Source organism: Myotis brandtii, unplaced genomic scaffold (assembly GCF_000412655.1).
Source record: "Myotis brandtii unplaced genomic scaffold, ASM41265v1 scaffold18, whole genome shotgun sequence".
NCBI lineage: Eukaryota > Metazoa > Chordata > Mammalia > Chiroptera > Vespertilionidae > Myotis > Myotis brandtii.
Genome location: NW_005356674.1, coordinates 1,356,618 through 1,380,712, shown reverse-complemented (window position 1 = coordinate 1,380,712; position 24,095 = coordinate 1,356,618). Strand labels below are relative to the sequence as shown.

Genomic DNA, 24,095 nt, shown 5'->3' with positions numbered 1-24,095 from the left:
CGCCCCCCCCCCCCCCCCAAACCCCGCGTACTGGGCCTCTAGTACAAATATAAAGTGTGATTCCATGTATTGTATTAAATGTAGAACCACTAAAAATATATTTTTTGAAATAAATAAAAAACATTTCCAGGATGGCCTATAAGTGGAATTACATGATATTATGACAAATGTATTCATTCAAAACTTTTCACTATGAAAGATGGATCATTCCATTTCCTTCATATTCCTTTGCCGACATTGTATATTTTCTTTCCAATATGACCTTGTACAAAAACGTATGCGTGGCTTTATTTTTCTTTATAATAACAAATTCTAGTTTTTGGCAAAACAGTATACCTTCCCCTTAAGTTAAGAAAAAGGTGTTAAGTTAAAGAAGCAGGAGGCTCCTTAAAATATGGCAAAAGATGAAGGGAAGAAGGCAGTACTTCTATGCTCCCACCAAGCACTTTACATCTTCCTTCTTCCTCTTATGAGCTAGAGTTCAAGCACTTACTATCAGAATGCCACAGCTCTCAAAGCTGTGCATAGAAGTTATAATCACTGTTAGACTTCCTACCTACTAAAGCACAAGAATTGAAGGTCACACTAAAAATCTGAAAACAAAGGTGTAAAATTCCCTATTTCCTTCTAATAAATCACAGGTCCTTATTCTCCAACAAACATCACTTAATATTTGGCATGCCTGTATTCCTCTTTCTTAATACAAAACAAAAGTAAAAGTGATCACATATTACTCTAAGATCTTGTTAGTTATTTATCTAACTTGGCACTCAGCTTATTGTTCTTAATAATGATCATTTTTTGTCTCCAAATGTAATTTCAAAAAATAATCCTCAAATTCCTTGAGGCAAAGCTAGGATCCTATCCTTTAAATAGCACACCGTATGGTGGGGGGAGGAGTAGTGCACAGCACATATCTTATTTAAACTCCACTTTACTCCAAAAATAATCTGAGGCACTTCAGTGCCTTCCATAACACATATAAGCAGAGAATTCATGACTAAATGGTAATAAATAACTGAAAGGTAAGGAAAGACGTTGGAGGATGGTGAAATTTAATTCTTACAAAATTTCTACCACATATGGAAGTAACAAAAAAGGTGGGGGAGGGGTGGAGGAAAGGGGATATCACACATATAAATATTAGGCTTAAACTGAAAAGTTTTATAATACATAATGGAAATTTTTAATATTACTTTACCTAGTTAACAGATAATTGCAAATAAGTTTTATACAATTCAATTAGTGGCCATTTAATGAAAATATTTTGTTTTACTTCCCCCAGAATATTTCATATCTAAATCATTGTTTATATGATGAAATAGTGGGCAGCTATAACAAATTATATAAAAATTCATAGTACTGTATGAAATTATGACACTGAAATAATTTAAAAAGCAGAATGAAAACATTATAGATACACACATAATGCCAAAAATACATGTAACTTTGAGTAAAATGACAAAAACATGCCAAAATGTTAACAATGGTTAACTTGGAGGTAGGTAGGATTGTGGTTATTATTTAATTGAGTATAATTTTCTGTAGGTTCCAAATGCTGACTATAGTTAACACACTTTTATATCAGAAATTTAAATTGTCAAATTGTTAAATACACACACACACACACACACACACACACACACACACACACACACTTCTCTGGTAAATTGAGAGTTACTATTCATACCTGGAACTGGATTAGTGGGTGATCACCAAACACGTATTCTACTCTCCCACTGATTTGCAGCACATAGTCATAGGGGCTAACTTCATCCTCTTTCCAATGAATAGTCAAACGTTTTTGGATTGCTAGTTCATTTATTTTTATAGGATTCATATTAGGAGATACTTGAAAGCTAAACACATCCTAAAGAGAGGGGTAGAAAAAAAAAACCATCACAATTAAACGTTTGTGCTAAAAACAAAACAAACACTCTTTACATTTGTACTTATTACTACATTATAAATAGCCATACATAATATTCACATATGTACATCCTTTATTTACATCTATATTTCAGTAAATCTTCGTGTTTTCTAAATATAATGTATCCATGCCAAATATGCTAAGATTTTTGATAACTTGCAATTCATCTCACGCTTTAGAGTGTGCCACAGTTTCCACAGGTCAGATAAATATTTAACTAAAGTTTAATAATATTTAACAAAAATTTATCTTCAGGTAGCTTATCACATGCATTTTCCAGTAAATATCCTTCTTTTAAAAAGAAACCCAAAACCCCTGTGTTTTTAGTCTGTATTAATAAAAGAGTTATATGTAGTCACTAGTAAGAGATTTTTACTTTATACTAACTGAACCATAATTTAAAATTTTTGTCTGATTTTATAAACATATAAAAAGAAACAAAGAAATTTTAACTAGTGAAAAATGAGATACAGTTGTGATGGAATATTATTAAACCTATGCATAAATCCCAAAGGTAGAGATATTAAAGATTATTTAATAATACCTGAATCCTTCTATAATTTCATACCAAATGATCATATATCAAAGATATAAGAAAGCTCACTCTCTCTCATGGCAGACAACTGCTACCCTGGAAAACTATGATTATTAGATCATTAGTGGCCCGGTGCACAGATTCGTGTACATTGAAAGGAAATTAATTAGAAGAAATATTTTAATATCGCTATTTGCCCTTTCTCTATAATAGAAGTGTCAACAAAATTCACGATCGACAATGACAGATTGAAACACATGCGTGCAATTGGCGCCAGCACAAGCTATATTATGTATTGCGCATGTGCGAGTCAACTTAGCCTTCCGGTCAGGGCACATGCCCAGGTTGCGGGCTGGATCCTGAGTGGGGCGTGCAGGAGGCAACCGATCAATGATTCTCTGTTATCATTGATGTTTCTCTCTCACTCTCCCTTCCTATCTGAAACCTATAAAAATATATAAAAATAAAATAAAAATGCTCTTTATAAAAGTTTCCTAGGCAAGCAAAAGCCTCCTCTGAGGGTAGAGCTGTATTCAGGTAAAAGTCACAGATTTATTACAAAATATGTATTAAAATAATATTACATTACCTGACAATTTTCAAAATGCACAGCCACAATGAGCTTTCCTCCATAAAGTTTATCTTCTAAGTTTTCAAGGATGGATGATTCATGCTCTGGTGGATATGTTTGCTTTAGCCAGTCCATCCAAGACAATCCCACAAGCGACTGAATCTTTTCCTCACTGAATTTACGCATTTTTATTCGGAATTCATTCACTTCAGGATCCTTCAAGGCATCAAATTCATGCAAACCTAAACACATTTTTTAAAGTAGTCATTTTGAGTAGCTAATAATAATTAAAGAGAATATAAAAAATGTAAGAGAATATACAAGATAATTGGTTTTTATCAAGCAAACAAAACTGGGCAGGAAAATATTATACAAAATCAATTAATAGCCAGATAAAATACCAAAAGTAGCCCAGCTGGTGTGGCTCACTGGTTGAACTGCTCTATAAATGATCATTTAGAATTAAACAGAAAATAAAATAATCAGGCCCATCATATTTAAAAGAAGGTATTTTTAGACCCACTAGGCAGTTATATCTGTAAAGGTTCTATTGTTTTCTTTGAGGAGGAGGCGGCAGCAAACTTGTTCCTGAAGTTAAATTGACATAATTGTTTATTGTTTTGCCAGGAGGCATGACCTCACCAAGCCCGGTTGTAGTCATGAAATACAAAACAATAATTGCAAAAATTTACTTGTTAGGTATTTAAAGTGAAAATTGACTCTAAAACATTAAAACAGACTTATTTAACTTCCTAAATGAATGTTAACATTTAAATTTGTATATATGATCAAAACACCAGTTTTTCTAGAGATGCTGAAGATCTAAAGTACAATTTATAAAGAGTTAAGAGTTTATAAACTGTTTAATTTAACACAGTAAAACATTTCTTACATGCTGATCTTTTAAATTGTAAGGAACTCTGCAAAATAAAATAATAGAATAAGCTTTATGATTCTGAGTAAAATATAATACCTTGCTTATAGAAAGAGAAATTCAATTCTAATATACATATATTCCCTGTGCTGTAGTAAGGTAAAGTTAGATTGCCAAATAAAAATAAATAAAAATAGCATGCCCAATTCTATTTCAATTTTAGGTAAACAATGAATAGTTTTTTTAGCATAAGTATATCCTATATAATATTTGGATCGCCTATATTTTTATTTACTAAATTTGGCAAGCTTGGGTAGAGGTTATGGTAGATAATGAATCCTATGTTTTATAAAGCAAGACCAGAAGGGAATACAGTGATCTAAAGGGTTGAAAAGATGGTAAAATTTTAAAAGATACCTATATTCTGAAGAAAGTTAGCTATCTCTGTGGTGCTACCCTTTTGGATTACCAAATGTTTTAGATACATCACAATATTATCAAGTGGATAGATAGTCTTATCCTAGAGGATAAAAGATTATAAGAGATTTTTAATTCTTTCTACTTTTCCATATATTCTTCAATTCAAGTGAAGGAAAAACTTTTTCTAATTGGGAAAATTAATAACCTATAAAAATCTTTGGATCATTTGGAGAAAATGGAAAAGAATGCTTTCTACAAAGTCTATTAATATACAAGAAAAAATCTGTATGGTATGTAATTATACATCTATTTAATGGAGGGGAAATTATTGCCAGAAGCTAACCAGCTATCCTCTGAAGTAATCAAACATTTTAAAGAACAGGGTGCCATTAGCAAATCAACAGGGTTCTGTTCTAAGTACTCAAAGGGAAGAGTTCAGCCTCACAGTGTAATTACTGGCTACCCTGAATTACCTTAGGTCAAGATCAAAGAATACTATTTTAAATGGGATGGTTCTTGGGATGGTACTATATTAAAGATACTATCATAAAGGGGATGGTACTATACTATACTCTAATAGTAAATTTGATTAATATAAGTAGCCAATTCAGATCCAATAATCTCCAGTGGATTTTTTGGTTTTGTATTTAAACTTCTAAGTCTCTTCTTCAATAACCCCTTATAGTACTCACTTCACGTCAGTATCTTGTCTAAGGCAGGAAGATATTGATAGTAAACACTGGTCTCTGAGATTACTACAGAAGAGAGACTCCTGCTTGTTTTTTACTTTGTTACTAACAATTCTCCCTGAAATTAATTTGCAAAGAATACTATAGACATGCTGTATCTTGACTCACTACAAAATTAACTTCTTAAAAATAATTTTAGTTATGGAGTAAACTTTGTCAATAATATGGGTTACTTATGGAAACTTATCAGCTTAAAGTCTTGGTTGGCATAGAGAATTGTATATAAATTATATTCATGGGGGAGTAGGGGCAGGATGGGGGGGTCAATGAGGAAAAAAGGGGGACATCTATAATACTTGCAACAATAAAGATAATTTTTTTAAAAAGAACCAATAAAAATATATTTTAAAAATTATGTTCATACTGTAGGGGCAGTTCAGTATCTCTTAGAAAAGGGCTTCTCAAACTATCTGAGGCAAAAGAACATATTTTTTTACAACCTGTCAAAAAAACAGTATTTTTGTAAAATAAAAATAAGTCACTCAAAAAAGAAACACAAAACTTAAGCCCTTGGATATTGTGGCACTATCACATTGCTAGAGGAGTTTTTACTCATGATTTCTGTACTTGACTCAGTAACTGGTAACAACTTACAGACCATCATTGGTCTGTGGACCACACTTTGCAAAGCAATGTCTTAGATCATACTTACTACATGTTTGTATATATCGCAAAAAAACATGTTAAGAATTCATATTAGAAAAATTTTTAATTACCTTTTCCTATAAGGACTCCAATTTTTGAGTCTAATTTTTCCCCTGGGTCACAACTTCTAGTCACTAATTTGAGAACTGGAAGAAAAGGTCTGACATCACAGAGTCTTCTTGTTTCATCTTCGAGCTCCTCATATACAGCAGTTTGATTCACACATGCAAACATATAGGAGTCAATTTCCATAAGGAGGTTAAACATTGGGTAATTATGAATCTGTGCCCACAACATCTGCAGGAAAAAAATAAGACATTTTCTGAAATGGCACTTGCTTAAGTGCACAAAGACACATCTACAAGGATACTCACTGTAGCACTGTTTGTAAAACTCAAAAACTGAAGACAAGACAAACGTTTAGCAGTAAGAGATTGGTTAAATAAATTGTAGAACATTAAAGAACTATGAATATAAAATAGAAATAAACTAAATATGGAAAGCTATCAAAGACATATTAACGTGTGTTACTTTAAAATAAAAAATTGCAAGAGAGCCCTAGCCGGTGTTACTCAGTGGTTAGAGCATTGATTGGCCTGTTCACAGAAGGGTCTTGGGTTCAATTCCTAGGTTGCAGGCTCGATCTCCAGCCCTAGGGCACATGCAGGAGGCAACCAATCACTGTGTCTCTCTCACATTCATCTCTTTCTCTCTTCTTCTCCCTCTCTTCCACTCTCTCTAAAAAAAAATCAATGGAAAAAATATCTTCAGATGAGGATTAACACACCCACAAAAATATTTGCAGGGGAATATTAAGCCATTTTTGTAAAGTAATATAATGGCATAATACACAAAAAGTACACTCATATATACAAAATTATTAAAAGTGAATATCTATGGCCCGGCCAGTGTGGCTCAGTGGTTGAGGGTCCACCCATGATTCAGGAGGTCAGGATTGGATTCTCAGTCAGGGCACATGCCTGGGTTGCAAGCTCAATCCCCAATAAGGGACATGCAGGAGGCAGGTGATTGATGATTCTCTCTCATCATTGATGTTTCTATCTCTTTTCCCCCCTCCCTTCCTCTGTAAAATCAATAAAAATATATATTAAAATTTTTTCTTTAATTAAAAAAAGTGACTATCTATGAAGAATAAGAATCAGTGTAGACTTACATAGTTAACATTCCTGTGAACAAAAATAACTTCTAATTTGAAAAAAAAAATAAGAGAAATTTTAAAGTATGTATCATTACCCCCATACAAAATACGTTTTATTTTTGTTCTGCATTCTTTTCTATTTACGAGGGGTCACTTCATTAATATTGCCCTGTCAGAATGAACACAGTTAATCTCTCTTCATCTCTCCCCAGGTCTCCTGAATGAGATCATATAAAATAGTCACCCTACAAATGCAAGATGGGATTGCATATTTTAACTACAGCTAGTACGAAAACCAGAAGCTGAAGATAAGAGACCTAGGTTAAAACCATGGCCAATTCTCATCTACACTAATAAAAGAGAAACATGGTAATTAGCATACGACCGCTACCCTTCCCATTGGCTAATCAGGGTGATATGCAAATTAACTGCCACCCAAGATGGCGGCCGGCAGCCAGGCAGCTTAAAGCGAACATGAGGCTTGCTTGCTGCAGTGAAGGAGGACTCCAACGTTCCCCGCCTGAGCTGCTGGCCTCTGAGCTGGCAGTTTGAAACTTTGTAACAAATATAGAAGCTAAACAAAACCCCAGAAACCAGCTTTCAGCCGGCCAGGATCTCAAAGCTGGAGTAATACATTGCTTCGATTATAGAACGCAAACAAACCAGATACCTGCTTTCAGCAGTGGAAACCTCAGAGCTAGAGCCAGAGCTAAAGCTGGCCCAGAATAAAAAAAAAAAAAAAAAGAAAAAAAGGAGCGGTTGGGAGCTTCAGTCAACCGCCAGCCTGAAAACAGCCCTCAGCCCCTCACCCAGACTGGCCAGGCACCCCAGTGGGGACCCCCACCCTGAAGGGTGTGTGACCAGCTGCAAACAGCCATCATCCCCTCATCCAGGCTGGCCAGGCACCCCAGTGGGGACCCCCACCCTGAAGGGTGTGTGACCAGCTGCAAACAGCCATCATCCCCTCATCCAGGCTGGCCAGGCACCCCAGTGGGGACCCCCACCCTGAAGGGGGTGTGACCAGCTGCAAACAGCCATCATCCCCTCATCCAGGCTGGCCAGGCACCCCAGTGGGGACCCCCACCCTGAAGGGGGTGTGACCAGCTGCAAACAGCCATCATCCCCTCATCCAGGCTGGCCAGGCACCCCAGTGGGGACCCCCACCCTGAAGGGGGTGTGACCAGCTGCAAACAGCCATCATCCCCTCATCCAGGCTGGCCAGGCACCCCAGTGGGGACCCCCACCCTGAAGGGGGTGTGACCAGCTGCAAACAGCCATCATCCCCTCATCCAGGCTGGCCAGGCACCCCAGTGGGGACCCCCACCCTGAAGGGGGTGTGACCAGCTGCAAACAGCCATCATCCCCTCATCCAGGCTGGCCAGGCACCGGCCCTGCTCTGTGCGTGACAGGGGGCAGCGCCCCAACCCCCTGATTGGTCCTGCTCTGTGAGTGACAGGGGGTGGCGCTGCAACCTCCCCATCGACCCTGCCTTGAGCGTGACAGGGGGCGGCGGCCCAACCCCCCAATCGGCCCTACCCTGAGCGTGACTGAGGGTGGCATCGCAACCTCCCAATCCGCCCTGCTCTGTGCATGACAGGGGGCGGCGCCCCAACTCCCCAATCAGCCCTGCTCTGAGCCCGACCAGGGGCTGCACCTAGGGATTGGGCCTGCCCTCTGCCACCCGGGAGCAGGCCTAAGCCAGCAGGTCGTTATCTCCCGAGGGGTCCTAGATTGCGAGAGGGCACAGGCCGGGCTGAGGGACCCCCACTTCCCCCCAGAGTGCACAAATTTTTGTGCACCGGGCCTCTAGTAGCTATATAAAAAAGAGAAGCAATGTTAGGCAATAAAAGAAAAAATAGACAAATGAACTTTGTTGAAATTAAGATCTTCTGTGCATCTGACACTATCTAGAGAGTGCAAAGGCAACCCACAGACTATGTGTAAATTATATATTTGATAAGAGATTAATAGAGAATATATAATAAATTCCTATGACTCAACAATAAAAACAACTAAATTTTAAAACAGGCAATGGTCTTAGACAATTCTAAAAATGTGCATAAGAACATGAAAAGATGCTCAACACCCTTAGTCACTAAGGAAGTACACATAAAAAACTACAATAAGATACCACTTCACAGCCATGAAAATGTTATTAAAAAGAGAGAGAGGGAGAGAGAAAGAGAGAGAGAGAGCGAGCGCCCTAGCTGGTTTGGTTCAGTGGATAGAGCATCAAATATGTACCTTGGTTGAGGCTCGATGATGGCCCTGCCCTGGTCAGGGCCATGCGGGAGGCAACCCATCGGTGTGTCTCTCTTACATCAATGTTTTTCTCTATCTGTCTCTCCTCCCTCCCTTCCACTCTCTCTCTAAAAATCAATGGAAAAAAATATCCTCAGGGGAAGATTAACAACAACAACAAAAAAGATGAATGGATAAACAAAAATGTGGTAGGATCCATACAGTGGAAATTATTCAGCCTTAAAAGGGAATAAAAGCCCTAGCCGGTTTGGCTCAATGGATAGAGCATCGGCCTGTGAACTGAAGGGTCCCAGGTTCGATTCTGGCCAAGGGCACATGCCTGGGTTGCAGGCTTGATCCCCAGTAGGGGCATGCAGGAGGCAGCCAATCAATGATTCTCTCATATCATTGATGTTTCTATTTCTCTCTCCCTCTTCCTTCCTCTCTGAAATCAATAAAGAAATATATTTTTTAAAAAAAGGGAATAAAATTTGGATACACTTTACAACATGGATGAACTTTAAAACTATTATGCTAAGTGAAAGAAACAAAACACAAAAGGACAACTACTGTATGATTCCACTTACATGAAGGAGCAAGAATATACAAATTCATAGGAGACAGAAACTAAAATACAGATTACCCAGATTGGGAGAAAGGGTAGTTTGTCATTTAATGAGTACAGTTAGTGTTTGGGATGATAAAAAGTGTCGGATATGGGTGGTAATGACAGTCGGACAACACTGTGAATGTACTTAATGCCACAAATTGTGCATGGAAAAATGACTCCGATGGTAAATTTCTTTAAATATATTTTACTGATTTTTTACAGAGAGGAAGGGAGAGGGATAGAAAGTTAGAAACATCGATGAGAAAGAACCACCAATCAGCTGCTTCCTGCACCCCCCCTACTACTGGGGATGTGCCCGCAGCCAAGGTACATGCCCTTGACCAGAATCGAACCTGGGACCCTTCAGTCCGCAGGCCGACGCTCTATCCATTGAGCCAAACGGGTTAGGGCGGTAAATTTTATGTTATGCATATTTTATAATATGCATACAATTTATAACAAAAAAGGAGGAGGGTATCAATGGTTAATCCAGGTTCAAGTAAAGCCATAGGCATCCTGGTCAAAATAAATATAAGTACTCTCTGCATCTGCAGAGTACCTAAAAAGTGTCTTTTTTTCCTTTTTCTTTTAACTTCATGGATCAGGCAGTTTTAGAATTCTCATGTCTCCCTGATGAAGAAACATGGGTTAAAAGTTAAAAAAAAACTGTCCAAAGTCATGAGCTTTAAAAAGGTTTGTTGCCTGGCCGGTGTGGCTCAATGGTTGAGCACTGATCCAGGAACCAAGAGATCTGTTTAATTTCCAGTCAGGGCACATGACCGAGTCGCAGGCTCAATCCCCTGAAGGGGGTTTGCAGGAGGCAGCTGATCAATGATGTTTCTCTGTCATTAATGTTTCTACCTGTCGCTCTTCCTTCCTCTCTCTCTAAAAATCAATAAACATATTTTTTTAAAAGCTTGTCATAAATACTTTTTCTTTAAATATCACAACCCTTGCTTTCCAGATTGGGTTCAGCTACTTGAAAAACATTAAAGAGAAAGTTTAGAAAAACAATTTCATTTATGTTTCAAAGTCTTTACAAATCAATGGCACTCATCAATTCACTTGAAAAAATAATCCAACAAAACAGGCAAGCCTTGCTATGTAAAAGAAATAGCTTCCAAATGAGGACATACCATTCATATCTGAGGGGGGAAATAAATCTAGTGAATAGCAGAAAACTTTTTCTTCCCCAAGAGTCACCATGAAAAGTAGTGGGTTAAGGATGGAAAAGAGGAAGAGAAGGAGAAGGAAAAGGAGAGAAGAAAAGAGACAACCAACCAAAACTCACATAGTAAAAAAAGCATAATACTGTAAGCTCAAAGATTTTAACTCAAAATAAAACTTTCTTTGACAATGTCAAATTCCTTTTAATAAACTGAACAAACATTTCAAACTAGCTAACATAAGCTTATTTTTCTTAATTCAGGTATCACATATGGATTTTTTAAAATTAAAAGTGAGAGTAAGAATGAGGATGAGATAAAGCATGAATCAAAATTTTTCAATGTCAGGAACTAAAGATTAAAAGTCCCTCAAATGTATCCTTTGATTTATATTATAAATACTTTCCATAATAGAAGAACATGTTCCCTTAAGTGTTATAGTAATAAGCTACATTTATAGAAATTCTAACTATTATCATACCTGTTTAATATGAGAAATGGTAGCTTCCCGAGGTACCTCCAACTGGATATAAATCCCAGTGGGCAAAAGGAAATCCACAGGTATGGAGCCATCAGATGCTATCTGTGAATCCACTGCCCAGATGTCAAGGATGTCTGCCATAGCAGGAGGCATTATGAAATTGAAGCACATTCATAACCATGGGGCCCTAGGAATCAGTAAATAAAATTTAGTGAATATTTAGCCAGATATTACACTAAAATATGATAAAGCCCACCAATCCATAATTAGTCCTTGTATGTCAACATAGTCAGTAATGTAACAGGAGGCCAAGCAACAGTAAGCCAACAGAAATAAATTACTTAAATATACTTTGGTTATCACTACATAAATATTACACACAATCACACACACACTCCACTGACTCAAATTCAACATAAGTATATCACATGTGAAAGATGAACAGTTAAGGATTACAGGGTCCTGAGAAAGTTAACAATCACTCAGTAAGTGATTATTTCCATACTTTACTTAGATGATATTGGCTTCTTTGGCTGAGTTTTTCTTTGCAAACTCCAATGAAAACAGCAATCAATAGGGCCTTCTTTCGAAAATAATTTTCTTCCAATCTCATGTGAGAAACAAAATATCATCAACTTAATCCCATGACCCGCCACCTAAGTATTAAAAAGATCAAATCCCTCCACCCAGCTAGCAAAGTCCTTGGTGCTAAGTTTCTGGCCTATGTTCCTTTCCTCTCAGCACTTCATAGCCCAAACCCTGTGCCACAAGTGCCTTTAACCTTCTACTGTTAGACCTATGTTCATTGAGGCTGACACTCCTGCATCAAAACCCTCTCCTAACAAATGCCCCCCTCAACTGTGCCATTTCAGTCTCATCTATTCTTTAAGAGCTTCCTTCAAGAGGTACAATGTCAGTGGGAAGGACACTGGCTTTGAAGTTAAATGAACCTCGGTTCAAATCCCTTTATTCAAAGTATGAATGTGTCACAATAAAAGACACAGGAGCCAACTTAAAGCATCTTGAGCATCAGAAATAATGATGACACCCATGGGTTGAAACACATCAATCTATACAATGTGTGACTTAATAATGATATAAAAAAATAAATAAGCCCGTTATTGGTCACCACTGAAGGCTGCTTGGACCAACTTATTATTTTGAAAACTGATAAAGAATGAGGAAGTAAATCACACATTTAACCTGCATGTTTATACTAATTCATAATTGATGAAATTAAGGTGTGTGTTTTTTATGAACAATTTTAGCTAATAAGTGCAAAAAGAATAACAGAATTATCAAAATCACCATTTTGCAACCTCTAATGAAATAATGGATCTAGGCAAGGATCATTAATGGATGCTAAAAAGAAATTTACAATATAAGGTGAAAAGATAATAGGGAACTTTACAATTCAGGTTGACACTATCTAAAATCTCTGAATAATCCAGGTGGAACTTTACAATTCAGGTTGACACCACCTAAACTCTCTGAATAATCCAGACATGTAGGCTCTTGTACTACAGCAGTAAGTACTACACAGTTACTACCTATATGGTATACTTAAGACTTTTTAAAAAATGTACTTGAATCTAATGAAGTCTCAGATTTGATATATCTACCAGTTTACAGAAACTAGGGAAAATAGAGGAGAAAGTTAAACAATCAAGGAAGCAATCAGAAAGTAGTGTCCAAAATGTTGGATCATCAATAAAACAATCAATAACAAGAAAGCAAACTAATAACAGGAAGGAAAAGGCTGGTGGGAGGACTGTTAAAATAATAAAAGAATACTTAGGAGACATAACCAAATTCAATGTTGATGTGAACAAATCCTCTATAAAAAACTATCTTTCAAACAACCTAGAAAATTTAAATATGAATTGAATATTAGATGATATTGAGAAAATACTGTTAAGTTTGTGACATATAATATTGGAATATTTATTTCTAAAAATCAGTCCTTATCCACTAAGAGATTCATAATGGCAATACATGTAGGTGTAAATAGCATTATATTGGCATTTGCTTTAAATTATTCCAATTTTTTCAAAAGGGAATGGACAGCTGGTTTCAAAAAAGTTTGTTATAAAGATAAGCTGATGAAAAAAAATCTTTTCAACAAATGGTGCAGGAATAACTGAACATCCATATACTAAGAAAATGAACCTCAATTCATATCTTAAGCCAAAAATAAAAATGAACTCAAAAGGGGCCACAGGCCCAAATGTAAACTCCAAACCCAAAAACCTCAAGAAGAAAACAAGAGAAAATCTTGTGATCTTGGATTAAGCAAAGATTTCTTAGATATGACACCAAAAGAATTTATAAATTTGAAAAATTGATAAACATCATCAAAATTGAAAACTTCTGACCTTATTAGATACAATCATAATATCAAAAGACTGCCTGGCCAGTGTGGCTCAGTGCGTTGACCTAGGAACCAGGAGGTCACAGTTCAATTCCCTGTCAGGGCACATGCCTGGGTTGTGGGCTTGACCCCCAGTGTGGGGCGTGCAGGAGGCAGCAGATCAATAATTCTCTCTCATCATGGATGTTTCTATCTCTCTCCCTCTCACTTCCTCTCTGAAATCAATAAAAATATATTTTTTTTAAAAAACAAACAACAAAAAAAGCCACAGGCTGGGAGAAAATGCTTACAAATCATATTCAGGGCTTATATACAGAATACATAAAGAACTCTTAACATACAATAATAATAAATCAAACACCTCAGTTTTTAAACTTTGGCAAAATATTTGAACAGACACTTCATCAAAGCAGATATGTAGATGGCAAAAGGGCTCAATATCATTAGTCAATCCAAAGTAAAAAACAAGATACTAATACACACTTATTCCAAAAACTAAAATTAAAAAAGACCAATCATACCAAGTGTTGGAAAAGATTCAGAGGGAACTAGAATTCTCGTACACTGTTGGCAGTTTCTGAACATATATCTACTATATAATCTATTATCCCATTACTAAATATATATAAAAAATAAAAATAGAAATAATGAAGACACATATTCAAAAACTGTACACAATTGTTCACAGAAGCCTTACCTGTACTATCCAAAAATTGGAAATAACTCAAATGTCCATCAACAGATAAATGAATAAAAAAATTGTGACTTATTCATAAATGGAATACTACACAGCAAAAAAAAGCACTACTAATATATTCAGCATTATGGATGAATCTCAAAAGAATTATGCTGACTGAAAGGAGCCCGACAAAAAGAGTACATACTCAATGATCCCATTTACATCAAATTACAGAAAAAGTACACTGAACTATAGTGACCGATTAGTGGTTACCTTGTGTGGGGAAGTGGGTGGGAGAAGCAGGGAGAGGGAGAATACAAAGGAACACAAGGAAACTCTTGGGAGTGATGGATATGTTGTGTTCATTGTCTTGATTGTGTTGTGCTTGCAAGTTCTATACATGCATCAAAATATATAAAGTTAGCCCTAGCTGGTTTGGCTCAGTGGATAGAGCATCAGCCTGTGGACTGAAAGGTCCCGGGTTCGATTCCGGTTAAGGGCTCATGCCAGGGGTTGCGGGCTCGATCCCTAGTAGGGGGTGCAGGAGGCAGCTGATTGATGATTCTCTCTCATCATTGATGTTTCTATTTCTCTGTCCCTCTCCCTTCCTCTCTGAAATCAATAAAAATATATTTAAAAAATATATATCAAGTTATGTACTTTAAATATGTGTACTTCATTATATATTAACTAGAGGCCCGGTGCATGAAATTCATGCACTGGGGGGGGGGGGTCCCTCAGCTCGGCCTTCCCCCTCTCCCAGTCCAGAAGTCTTCAAGGGATGTCCGACTGACGGCTTACACTGCCACGGAGGCAGAAGAGGCTCCTACCACCACTACTGCGCTCTCCAGCCATGAGCCCAGCTTCTGGCTGAGTGGTGCTCCCCCTGTGGGAGTGCACTAACCACCAGGGGGCAGCTCCTACATTGAGCATCTGCCCTCTGGTGGTCAGTGTGCGTCATAGCGACCAGTCATTCTGCTGTTCAGTCAATTTGCATATTAGCCTTTTATTATATAGGATTATACCTCAATAAAGCTGTTTTTTAAAAAATGAGAGGGATAGATGAAACAAGAAAAGCAAAATGTTGATACTTGCTGGAGCTGGGTGATAAGAAGTACATTCTATTACTCCTCTGCTTTCGTGTACGCTTGTAATTTTTCATAATAAAACATTTTTATTACATCTTATCTATACCCACCTACCTTCTATGTGAATTTTGGTAAGTCACTGAACCTTTCTGAACTTCCATTAATTAAAAAAAATAAATACTATGAGGTCAAGATGGCCACAGCATAGGAGTACATTAATCTCACTCTTTAATGAACAAATTCAAATATACATGTATATGGAGAGCAAGTACTCCTACGAGACAACTAAGAGCTGAATGAATAGCTTCTGAACAATAAACGAAAGAGACAGAATACAGAAGGAACTCTCTAGGGTGGAGGAGCAAGCAAGTGCCACTGTTTAGTTCTCCTCCACTTAGATATGGTGGGCTGAGTTCTCTTCTGGTACTTTGGCCTACCTGCAAGATGATTACAGCACATTCCCCGCTACACTGCCTAAAGCCTTTTGCTTCTAAACACAGAGAACAAGCATGAACAAAATGCTGTCACAACACACATTTGGCCTCCCTGCCTGGAGCTACTCCAGGCAAGCAAACTAGTGCCCAAGGCTCCAGAAACTTCTGCATGGCTCCACCTACCTTCGCCAAACTACCAGGCAAAGAAAGACTAGAGGTCATGCCCTGACCAGGTGGCTCAGTTGGTTGGAGCATCATTATGTACATCGTGTATTAATAACAAAATATTGTTCAGAAATAAGAAAAGCTTGCCACTGTGACAACATAGGTGGACCTGAAGGGTATTGAGCTAAATGAAGTAAGTCTGAAGAGAAAGACAAACACCATATTATCTCACTTACATGTGGAATCTTTTTTAAAAAATGAAAAAAACAGCCCTAGCTGGTTTGGCTCAGTGGATAGAGCATAGGTCCGAGGACTGAAGGGTCCCAGGTTCAATGCCAGTCTAGGGCAAGTACCTTGGTTGCAGGCTCAATCCCAGTCCTGGTCAGGGTGCATGTGGAAAGCAACCAATCAATGTGTTTCTCTCACATTGTTGTTTCTCTGTCTTTCCCCCTCTCTTCCACTCTTTCTAAAAATCAATGGAAAATATCCTCAGGTGAAGATTAACAAAAAAACACAGAAATATATCTATACATATAGAGAACACGCTAGTGGTTGCTGAAGGGGAGGGAGGAGGAGTGATGGGAATATAAAAATAAAAGAGTTTAGGCCCTGGCCAGGTAGCTCAGTTGGTTAGAGCATCGTCCCATTCACCAGAAGGTAGCAAGTTCAATTCCTGGTCAGGGCACAGTTAATAATTGCCAAAATGAGTTGCAATATCAAGCATTTTTTTGTACTATCTCAAAATGCATCATAAAGGAAAGTTTAATCCTTTAGCTTTATAGATAACCATGTTCTCTCTTTGCTCACTAAAGGAAAACCACACCAATCTCCAAAATCAATTCCCCTATCTTCAATTTCAAGGACAAAATCCTCACATTCAAAATGTCAACAATTTAGAATGAGTCTGATGATTCAGCAAGATATTAAAGATGCTTGTAAAGCAATACTGTTCAAATAAGAGACCTAAAAATATTTTTGTCAACCAGGGGTAAATTCTCAAAGGGAATATTACAAGGTTATACCCAGGTATATAAATTTCTGCCTTAATACTTTAATATTAGTAATATACTAATAACTGAGTTAAAGGTTGTCAGACTTTGTAAACACTCCAGGGAGACATTTAGTATATAATTACAGCTTCACATATAGGTTGTACTTGTGTGTCCCTTTAACAAAAGCAACTTTATTAGACTAATTTTCAAGTACTTCAAGCTAAACACTATCTAGAACAGTGATGGCGAACCTTTTGAGCTCGGCATGTCAGCATTGTGAAAAACCCTAACTTAACTCTGGTGCCGTGTCACATATAGAAATTTTTTGATATTTGCAACCATAGTAAAACAAAGACTTATATTTTTGATATTTATTTTATATATTTAAGTGCCATTTAACAAAGAAAAATCAACCAAAAAAATGAGTTCGCGTGTCACCTCTGACACGTGTGTCATAGGTTCGCCATCACTGATCTAGAAAAATGGTTTTTCGTTTTCTTCTTTAAAAATTTTAAAAATTAGTTTACATTGAAATTTATTTTGTACTAGTGTCCCGGTGCATGGACTTGTGCACACTGAAGGGAAATTAATTAGAAGAAATATTTTAATATCGCTATTTGCATCTTGTTAATGAAAAGAAAATAATAGTATTCTACCAAGTCTCCTATCTACCTACTCCAAGGCTTCTGTGAGGACCAAATGAGATGAGGCATGGGAAAACACTTCACAAACATTTGGTTAAACTGTAAAATGTTTGCAACTGGCTATAAAGCAAGTTGGGTTCCTGGGCTGAAGAAACTCCAAAGAGGCTAGTCGCTAGGGAGAGGAAGTTGTGCGTTGCTATGTGACGTCATTACCTGGCACCCACAGCAACCGTTTCTGGGCTGGGCTGGTGGCCACATTTTGCGCAGGGGGGGGGGGGGGGGGGTTTTGTCTTGGCAGTGTTGCCTGTGATTTGGTGGGGTGTCACTCCGGGGTGGTGACAGGGCCTGTGTTCCACTTGGGGGAAGCCAAGTATTGGTATGTCAATACCAGGTCCATGGTGCCATTTATTTTTAAACTAGAGGCCTGGTGCACAGATTTGGTGTCCCCGGTGCACGATCAGGGCCGGGGAGGGACTGCAGAAGGGCTCCAGGGCATGTCCGGCCCATCTCGCCCAATCCCAATCGGTCGGACCCCAGGAGAAAGCTAACCTACCAGTCGAAGCGTCTGCCCTGTGGTGGTCAGTGCACATCATAGCAACTGGTCGGATGGTCGAATGATCGGTCAGACACTTAGCATATTAGGCTTTTATTATATAAGATGGACAGTGCGTGTCATGGCAGCTTCTGCATTGTCTGCCCCCTGGTGGTCAGTGCACGTCATAGCTACCGGTTGGACAGACGAACACTTAGCTTTTATATTGAAATTTATTTTTTATTAGTTTCAGGTGTAGCAGAAAAATGGTTTTTAATCCTCTGATATTCAATATTCTTTTTTAAATGTTTTTATTAATTTCAGAGAGAGAGGAAGAAAGAGGGAGAGATAAATAGAAACATCAATGATGAGAGAGAATCATTGACTGGCTGGCTCCTGTACACCCCCGTACCAGAGACTGAGCCCACAACCCAGGCATGTGACCTGACTGGGAATCAAATCGTGACCTCCTGGTTCATGGGTCAACTCTCAACCACTGAGCCACACAGGTCGGATTCAATATTCTTTTTAAACAAGTATTTTACAAATACTTTAAAATTCTGAAACAAAATCCTATATAATAAAAGGGTAATATGCAAATTGACCCTAACAGCAGAATGACTGGGAATGACTGGTCACTATGACACACACTGACCACCAGGGGGCAGACGCTCAATGCAGGAGCTGCCCCTTGGTGGTCAGTGCGCTCCCACAGGGGTAGCTCTGCTCAGCCACAAGCCAGGCTGATGGCTGCCAGTACAGCGGTGGTGGTGGGAGCCTCTCCCGCCTCCTCAGCAGCACTAAGGATGTCCAACTGCAGCTTAGGCCTGCTCCCCGCTGGCAAGCGGACATCCCCTGAGGGCTCCCGGGCTGCCAGAGGGATGTCTGACAGCCAGCTTAGGCCCAATCCCCAGGGGAGCGGGCCTAAGCCAGCAGGTGGTCATCCCCCGAGGATAAACTCCCCTGGAAAAAAAATAAAATAAAATAAAATAAAAAAATTGCCCTGTGCATTGTAGGATGTCCAGTTATCCCTTACAAAACCTCCCCCAATCACTGATTCAACAACAAGCACAACAAAATCACCTCCCACAAATTAACAAAGCATCTTATGAAGGAAGTTCACTCTGGCCACTTGCAGAACCACAGCTCTAGGACAATTCCTATTATATCTAAAAGTAGTAATGAATGGGCTCTTTGCACAATTTATCTAGACCTACTTGAAGTGTGTATTTAAAACAGTATAAGGAACATAACTTAGCATATATTTCTATGTGTCAATCAATGGTGTTTTGTGTATTTTTCCATATTGTCTGGGGCTAATTCTTGAAGGGTAAAAGACAGGCTAAGTAAAAAATAAATGAGGTAACAAGCCAATTGCTAGAAGATAATCTTTTGTAGAGATATTCTGAAGAAAATAAAATTACTGGTACGTATTTGAAAGTAAAAGATATCCTAGTTTGTACTTCCCTATGTCACCCACCCTTCTTTTATAGTAAACACCACACACAAGAGTTCAGTCTGTGAAGTAACACAGAGTTTCAGGTGAGGAGATAGGTGATTTAGGAGTTAAGGAGTTACAGACCTTTCCCATTTTAAAGATAAGAAACTAAGACCCAGAGAAATTAAATAAATTATCTAGGATTACACAGAGTCACAGCCAGGACCAAAAAAATTTTTTTCCAAGTAATTAGCATACTTTTAAATTCTTTATTTTTTCTCCTTATTTTTTCATTTTTTCTTTAAAGGAAATTTTCTTCACAGGGTTACCTAACCCAGCAAGATTCTCAGTCTTGTATCAGTCTTTTGTTTGAGCACCTACACAAATGATCAAAGGCGAAGGACAAGCATTGAACAACTATGAAAACTTTTTAAGGAAGCTATAAGAGGGCACAGGAACTTCACAGTGACAATTAGCCAACTAAACCCTTAGGCTGTAATTACAAACCCATATCCTGTGAATTGTTCATTGGCAGAAAGAGAGGAAAGCATTTAAATGTTCTCAGCTTCCCTGGCAAGTGCCACCAGAGCCATTGGATTTTACTTCAAGTTTAAATGACAAGCAGAAATCAACATAAACTTGTTACATACATTAATAAGTTCAACCAAAACCTACTTTGGAAAATCATGGGAGAAATCTTAACAGAGACTGAAAGGGAATTTTTAAAAAATTAAATGCAATAGAGCTTACCCAGTATTTCTCTATTTCCTGTTAACTGATATACCTAGAAGAAAAGTGCATGTTCATAAAAGAATAGAACATTATGCCTGGCCACTGTGGCTCACTGGTTGAGCATCAACCTATGAACCAGGAGGTCACGGTTAGATTCCTCGTCAGGGCTTATGTCCAGGTTGCAGGCTCATCCCCACTAGGGGGGGGGGGGGGGGGGGGGGGGTTTTTTCTCATCATTGATGTTTCTATCTCTCCCTCTCCCTTCCTCTCAACATTAGCACTGAAAGGGGCCAGGCACTGACGACATGCACTGCACTACATTTACTAATATTTTTAACCTTTAGGTTTCAATCAGAGGCAACTTAAGTGATGGGATTTTGATTCATCTGGACTTCAGCCCTCCTGTCCTTATTGTTCAAAGACAACAAATCAGCCTTTATTGTTGATTTGTTAACAGTAAAGTATACATTATACTGAGCAGTGAAAAACTGAACAGTGTAGAACAGTGGTTCTCAACCTTCTGGCCCTTTAAATACAGTTCCTCATGTTGTGACCCAACCATAAAATTATTTTGTTGCTACTTCATAACTGTAATGTTGCTACTGTTATGAATCGTAATGTAAATATCTGATATGCAGGATGGTCTTAGGCGACCCCTGTGAAAGGGTCGTTCGACCGCCAAAGGGATCACGACCCACAGGTTTAGAACCGCTAGTATAGAATTTCATTTTATAAAAAGTTATTTGATCCAAATCATTATAATTCTATGTAAGAAATATTTCTAAAGTAATTCTACAAATTACTAAAGAATAATTGCTAAAACATTATAAGTTTATCCTCTCAAGTAGAAGATGGCACTCTAAGTTGCTTTTAGAAAATATATCCTTAAAATATTTCATACCTACTGATCCAGTAATTCCAGTTCTGTAATTTACATATTTAAAACTTGATTAGAGAAAAATTTTCAGACACAAAGCAAAATATGCAATATGACAAACCTACAAACAAACTGTCAGACATGAAGCAATAATTAAACAATGATATACCCATTTGTTGGCATATTAAGTAGCCATTTAAACTGGCTTGTCAAGTGTGTGCAATACTATAGAAGTGTTTATAAATGATATGAAAACAGCAAAATATAAAACCGTACAAAAGTATAATTCGAATTCTGTTTACTGCAAAAAGAGGAAAAACCATGAGCACAACCTAATGCATACAATTAAGGCTGCAAGAAAATATATTAATATAGTTTGAAAGTAACTATGAATAAATATTTCCTTTTTTCAAAGTTTCATTAATGATAGCGTACAGCTTATACATTTTTAAAAAGTTTCATTTTCAGGACACTGACTAATCCAAATGAAAGGCTCAGGTTAGAGTTATTTTTTTAATGCCATTTTCATTTAATAAGCCAATAGTACAGCAACCTAAAGACTGTGGCTGTGATTACAGCAGGATGTTTTTATGGAATCGCTGTAGGGCACTTGATTGACAGCTGGCACCCTCTAGCTCACTGTGCCAAGTGAGCATCCCTAGCACCAGCTCCTCGAGGAGACCTACAGATGGAGCGTGTAGCCCAGGTATTTCTTGCCAAATGGGAGCTCTTTGGTGAAGAATCCTTTAGGAAAAGGTTTCTTGGCTTCCTCTTCAGGATGGTTGGGAAGGACCATCACGCTATCTCCAACTTTCCAATCACCTGGGATGGCAACCCTCTTTTCTGCAGTCAGTTGGAGAGAGATAACTACTCCGAGAATCTCTTCAAAGTTCCTGCCAGTGGTAGCTGGGTGAAGGATAGACAGCTTCTGTTTCTTATCAGGACCAAAAACAAACACCAGGCGTGCCATGTCGGGCATGCCCTTTTTGTCCTTTTCTGCTGGGTCCAGCATGCCCAACAGGATAGCGAGGTCCTGGTTCCTATCATCAATGATGGGAAAAGGTAACTTTTCCGTGGGCTCTTCGCAGTTTTAAGCACTGATATCCTCGCTGCAGGCTAGATGATGGTCAACACTGTCTACTGAAAGGGCAATCAGCTTAAAGTTCCTCTTGGCAAATTCTGGTGTCGGCTTTGCACCAACAAGTGTTACAAAACATACTATAAAAAAGGGGCTTTTGGTCTAACAGGGTTTAAAATCACTGGTATAAAATTCTTTAAAGTTCTTTATAGATAAGTTTTACCAATTTGTATTCCCACTACCTTAATAGTTGTATATAGCATCCATTAACAGGATTGTAATCGAGTTCTTCAGTTAATTTGCATTTCTCTAATTACTTGTAAAATCAAACTTTTAAAATATTTAATGGAATCTGTGTTTCTATATGTGTTTGGTCATAGTATAATTTATAGGTTAGAGATCATTCCACTTAAACATTAATGGTCTTTTTTGCATTTCGTAATGAATGATATGTAAAAATGTTAGAATTCTGAGTTATTGACCTGTTGTTTGCTTATCTCAGGCTTTGTAACTTTCAATATGTTAAAATATTCTATGCAAATAAACTGAGTAATTTGGTATCTTAAAGAATATTTGCTTTGAAAATAATTTTCATTGTGATCTAATAAAGCACATAAATTTCTAAAAGACACTTATTCCTGATCTAAAGGGGAACACTTGTAGTTTTTGCCTGAGTATGATGTTGGCTGTGGGCTTGTCATACTTTTTTAGGCTGAGGTATGTTCCCTCTATTTCCACTTTGCTCAGAGTTTTTATCATAAATGGGTATTAGATTTTATCAAATGCTTTTTCTGCATCTATGGATATGATCATGTGGTCTTTATTCTTCATTTTGTTTATGTGATATATCACGTTTATTGTTTTGCAAATACTGCACCAACCCTGTATCCCTGGAATAAATCCCACTTGATCATGGTGTATGATCTTTTCAATGTGTTGCTGGATTCGGTTTGCTAATACTTTGCTGAGGATTTCAGCATCTATGTTCATAAGGGATATTAACCTAAATTTTCTTTCTTTGTCATGTCTTTATCTGGTTTTGGAATTAGGATAATGCTGGCCTTATAAAATTAGCTTGAGAGTCTTCCCTCTTCTTGAATTTTTTTGAATAGTTTGAGAAAGATTGCTGTTAGTTCTTTGAATGTTTGGAAAAAATTCACCTATAAAGCTATCCAGTCCAGGACTTTTGTTTGTTGGGAGTTTTTTTATTACTGCTTCAATTTCACTAGTTGTAATCTATCTATTCAGATTCTCTGACTCTTTCTGATTTAGTTTTGGAAGTTAACAATCCTTTGTATTTCTTTAGTGTTATAAAATATTCTATTTTAAATTACTTACATTAACTTGAGTTAGAATATTTAACTTTTTATTAATTAATGCTAATCAATTTTTTTAGTGTTCTAATTTTCTTTCGTCTTGCTTACCAACAACAAAAAAGGATGATTATTCTAACGGGGTATATATTTCTAAGAAAGATATATTTCTTTGTTTTGTTTTTTTAATATATATATTATTGATTTTTTTACAGAGAGGAAGGGAGAGAGATAGAGAGTTAGAAACGTCGATGAGAGAGAAACATCGATCAGCTGCCTCCTGCACATCTCCCACTGGGGATATGCCCGCAACCAAGGCACATGCCCCCGACCGGAATCGAACCTGGGACCCCTCAGTCCGCAGGCCGATG

The 24,095-nt window shown here is 37.7% G+C and overlaps 1 protein-coding gene and 1 pseudogene across 4 annotated transcripts in view; both read right to left on the bottom strand.

The window, feature by feature from the left end:
* PIK3CB (phosphatidylinositol-4,5-bisphosphate 3-kinase, catalytic subunit beta) overlaps positions 1–24,095 on the bottom strand; it is a 110,334-nt gene that overhangs the window by 62,524 nt on the left and 23,715 nt on the right. For all 4 annotated transcript variants that reach the window (XM_014537480.1, XM_005863521.2, XM_005863522.2 and 1 more), the window contains exons 3-6: positions 11,382–11,568; positions 5,796–6,021; positions 3,055–3,278; positions 1,691–1,870 (exon numbers count right to left, since the gene is read on the bottom strand). In XM_014537480.1, the coding sequence (XP_014392966.1) occupies positions 1,691–1,870; positions 3,055–3,278; positions 5,796–6,021; positions 11,382–11,552 (801 nt within the window). In that variant the 5' untranslated portion in view covers positions 11,553–11,568. The remainder of the gene's footprint in view (positions 1–1,690; positions 1,871–3,054; positions 3,279–5,795; positions 6,022–11,381; positions 11,569–24,095) is intronic.
* On the bottom strand, positions 21,541–22,763 carry LOC106725644 (annotated as a pseudogene).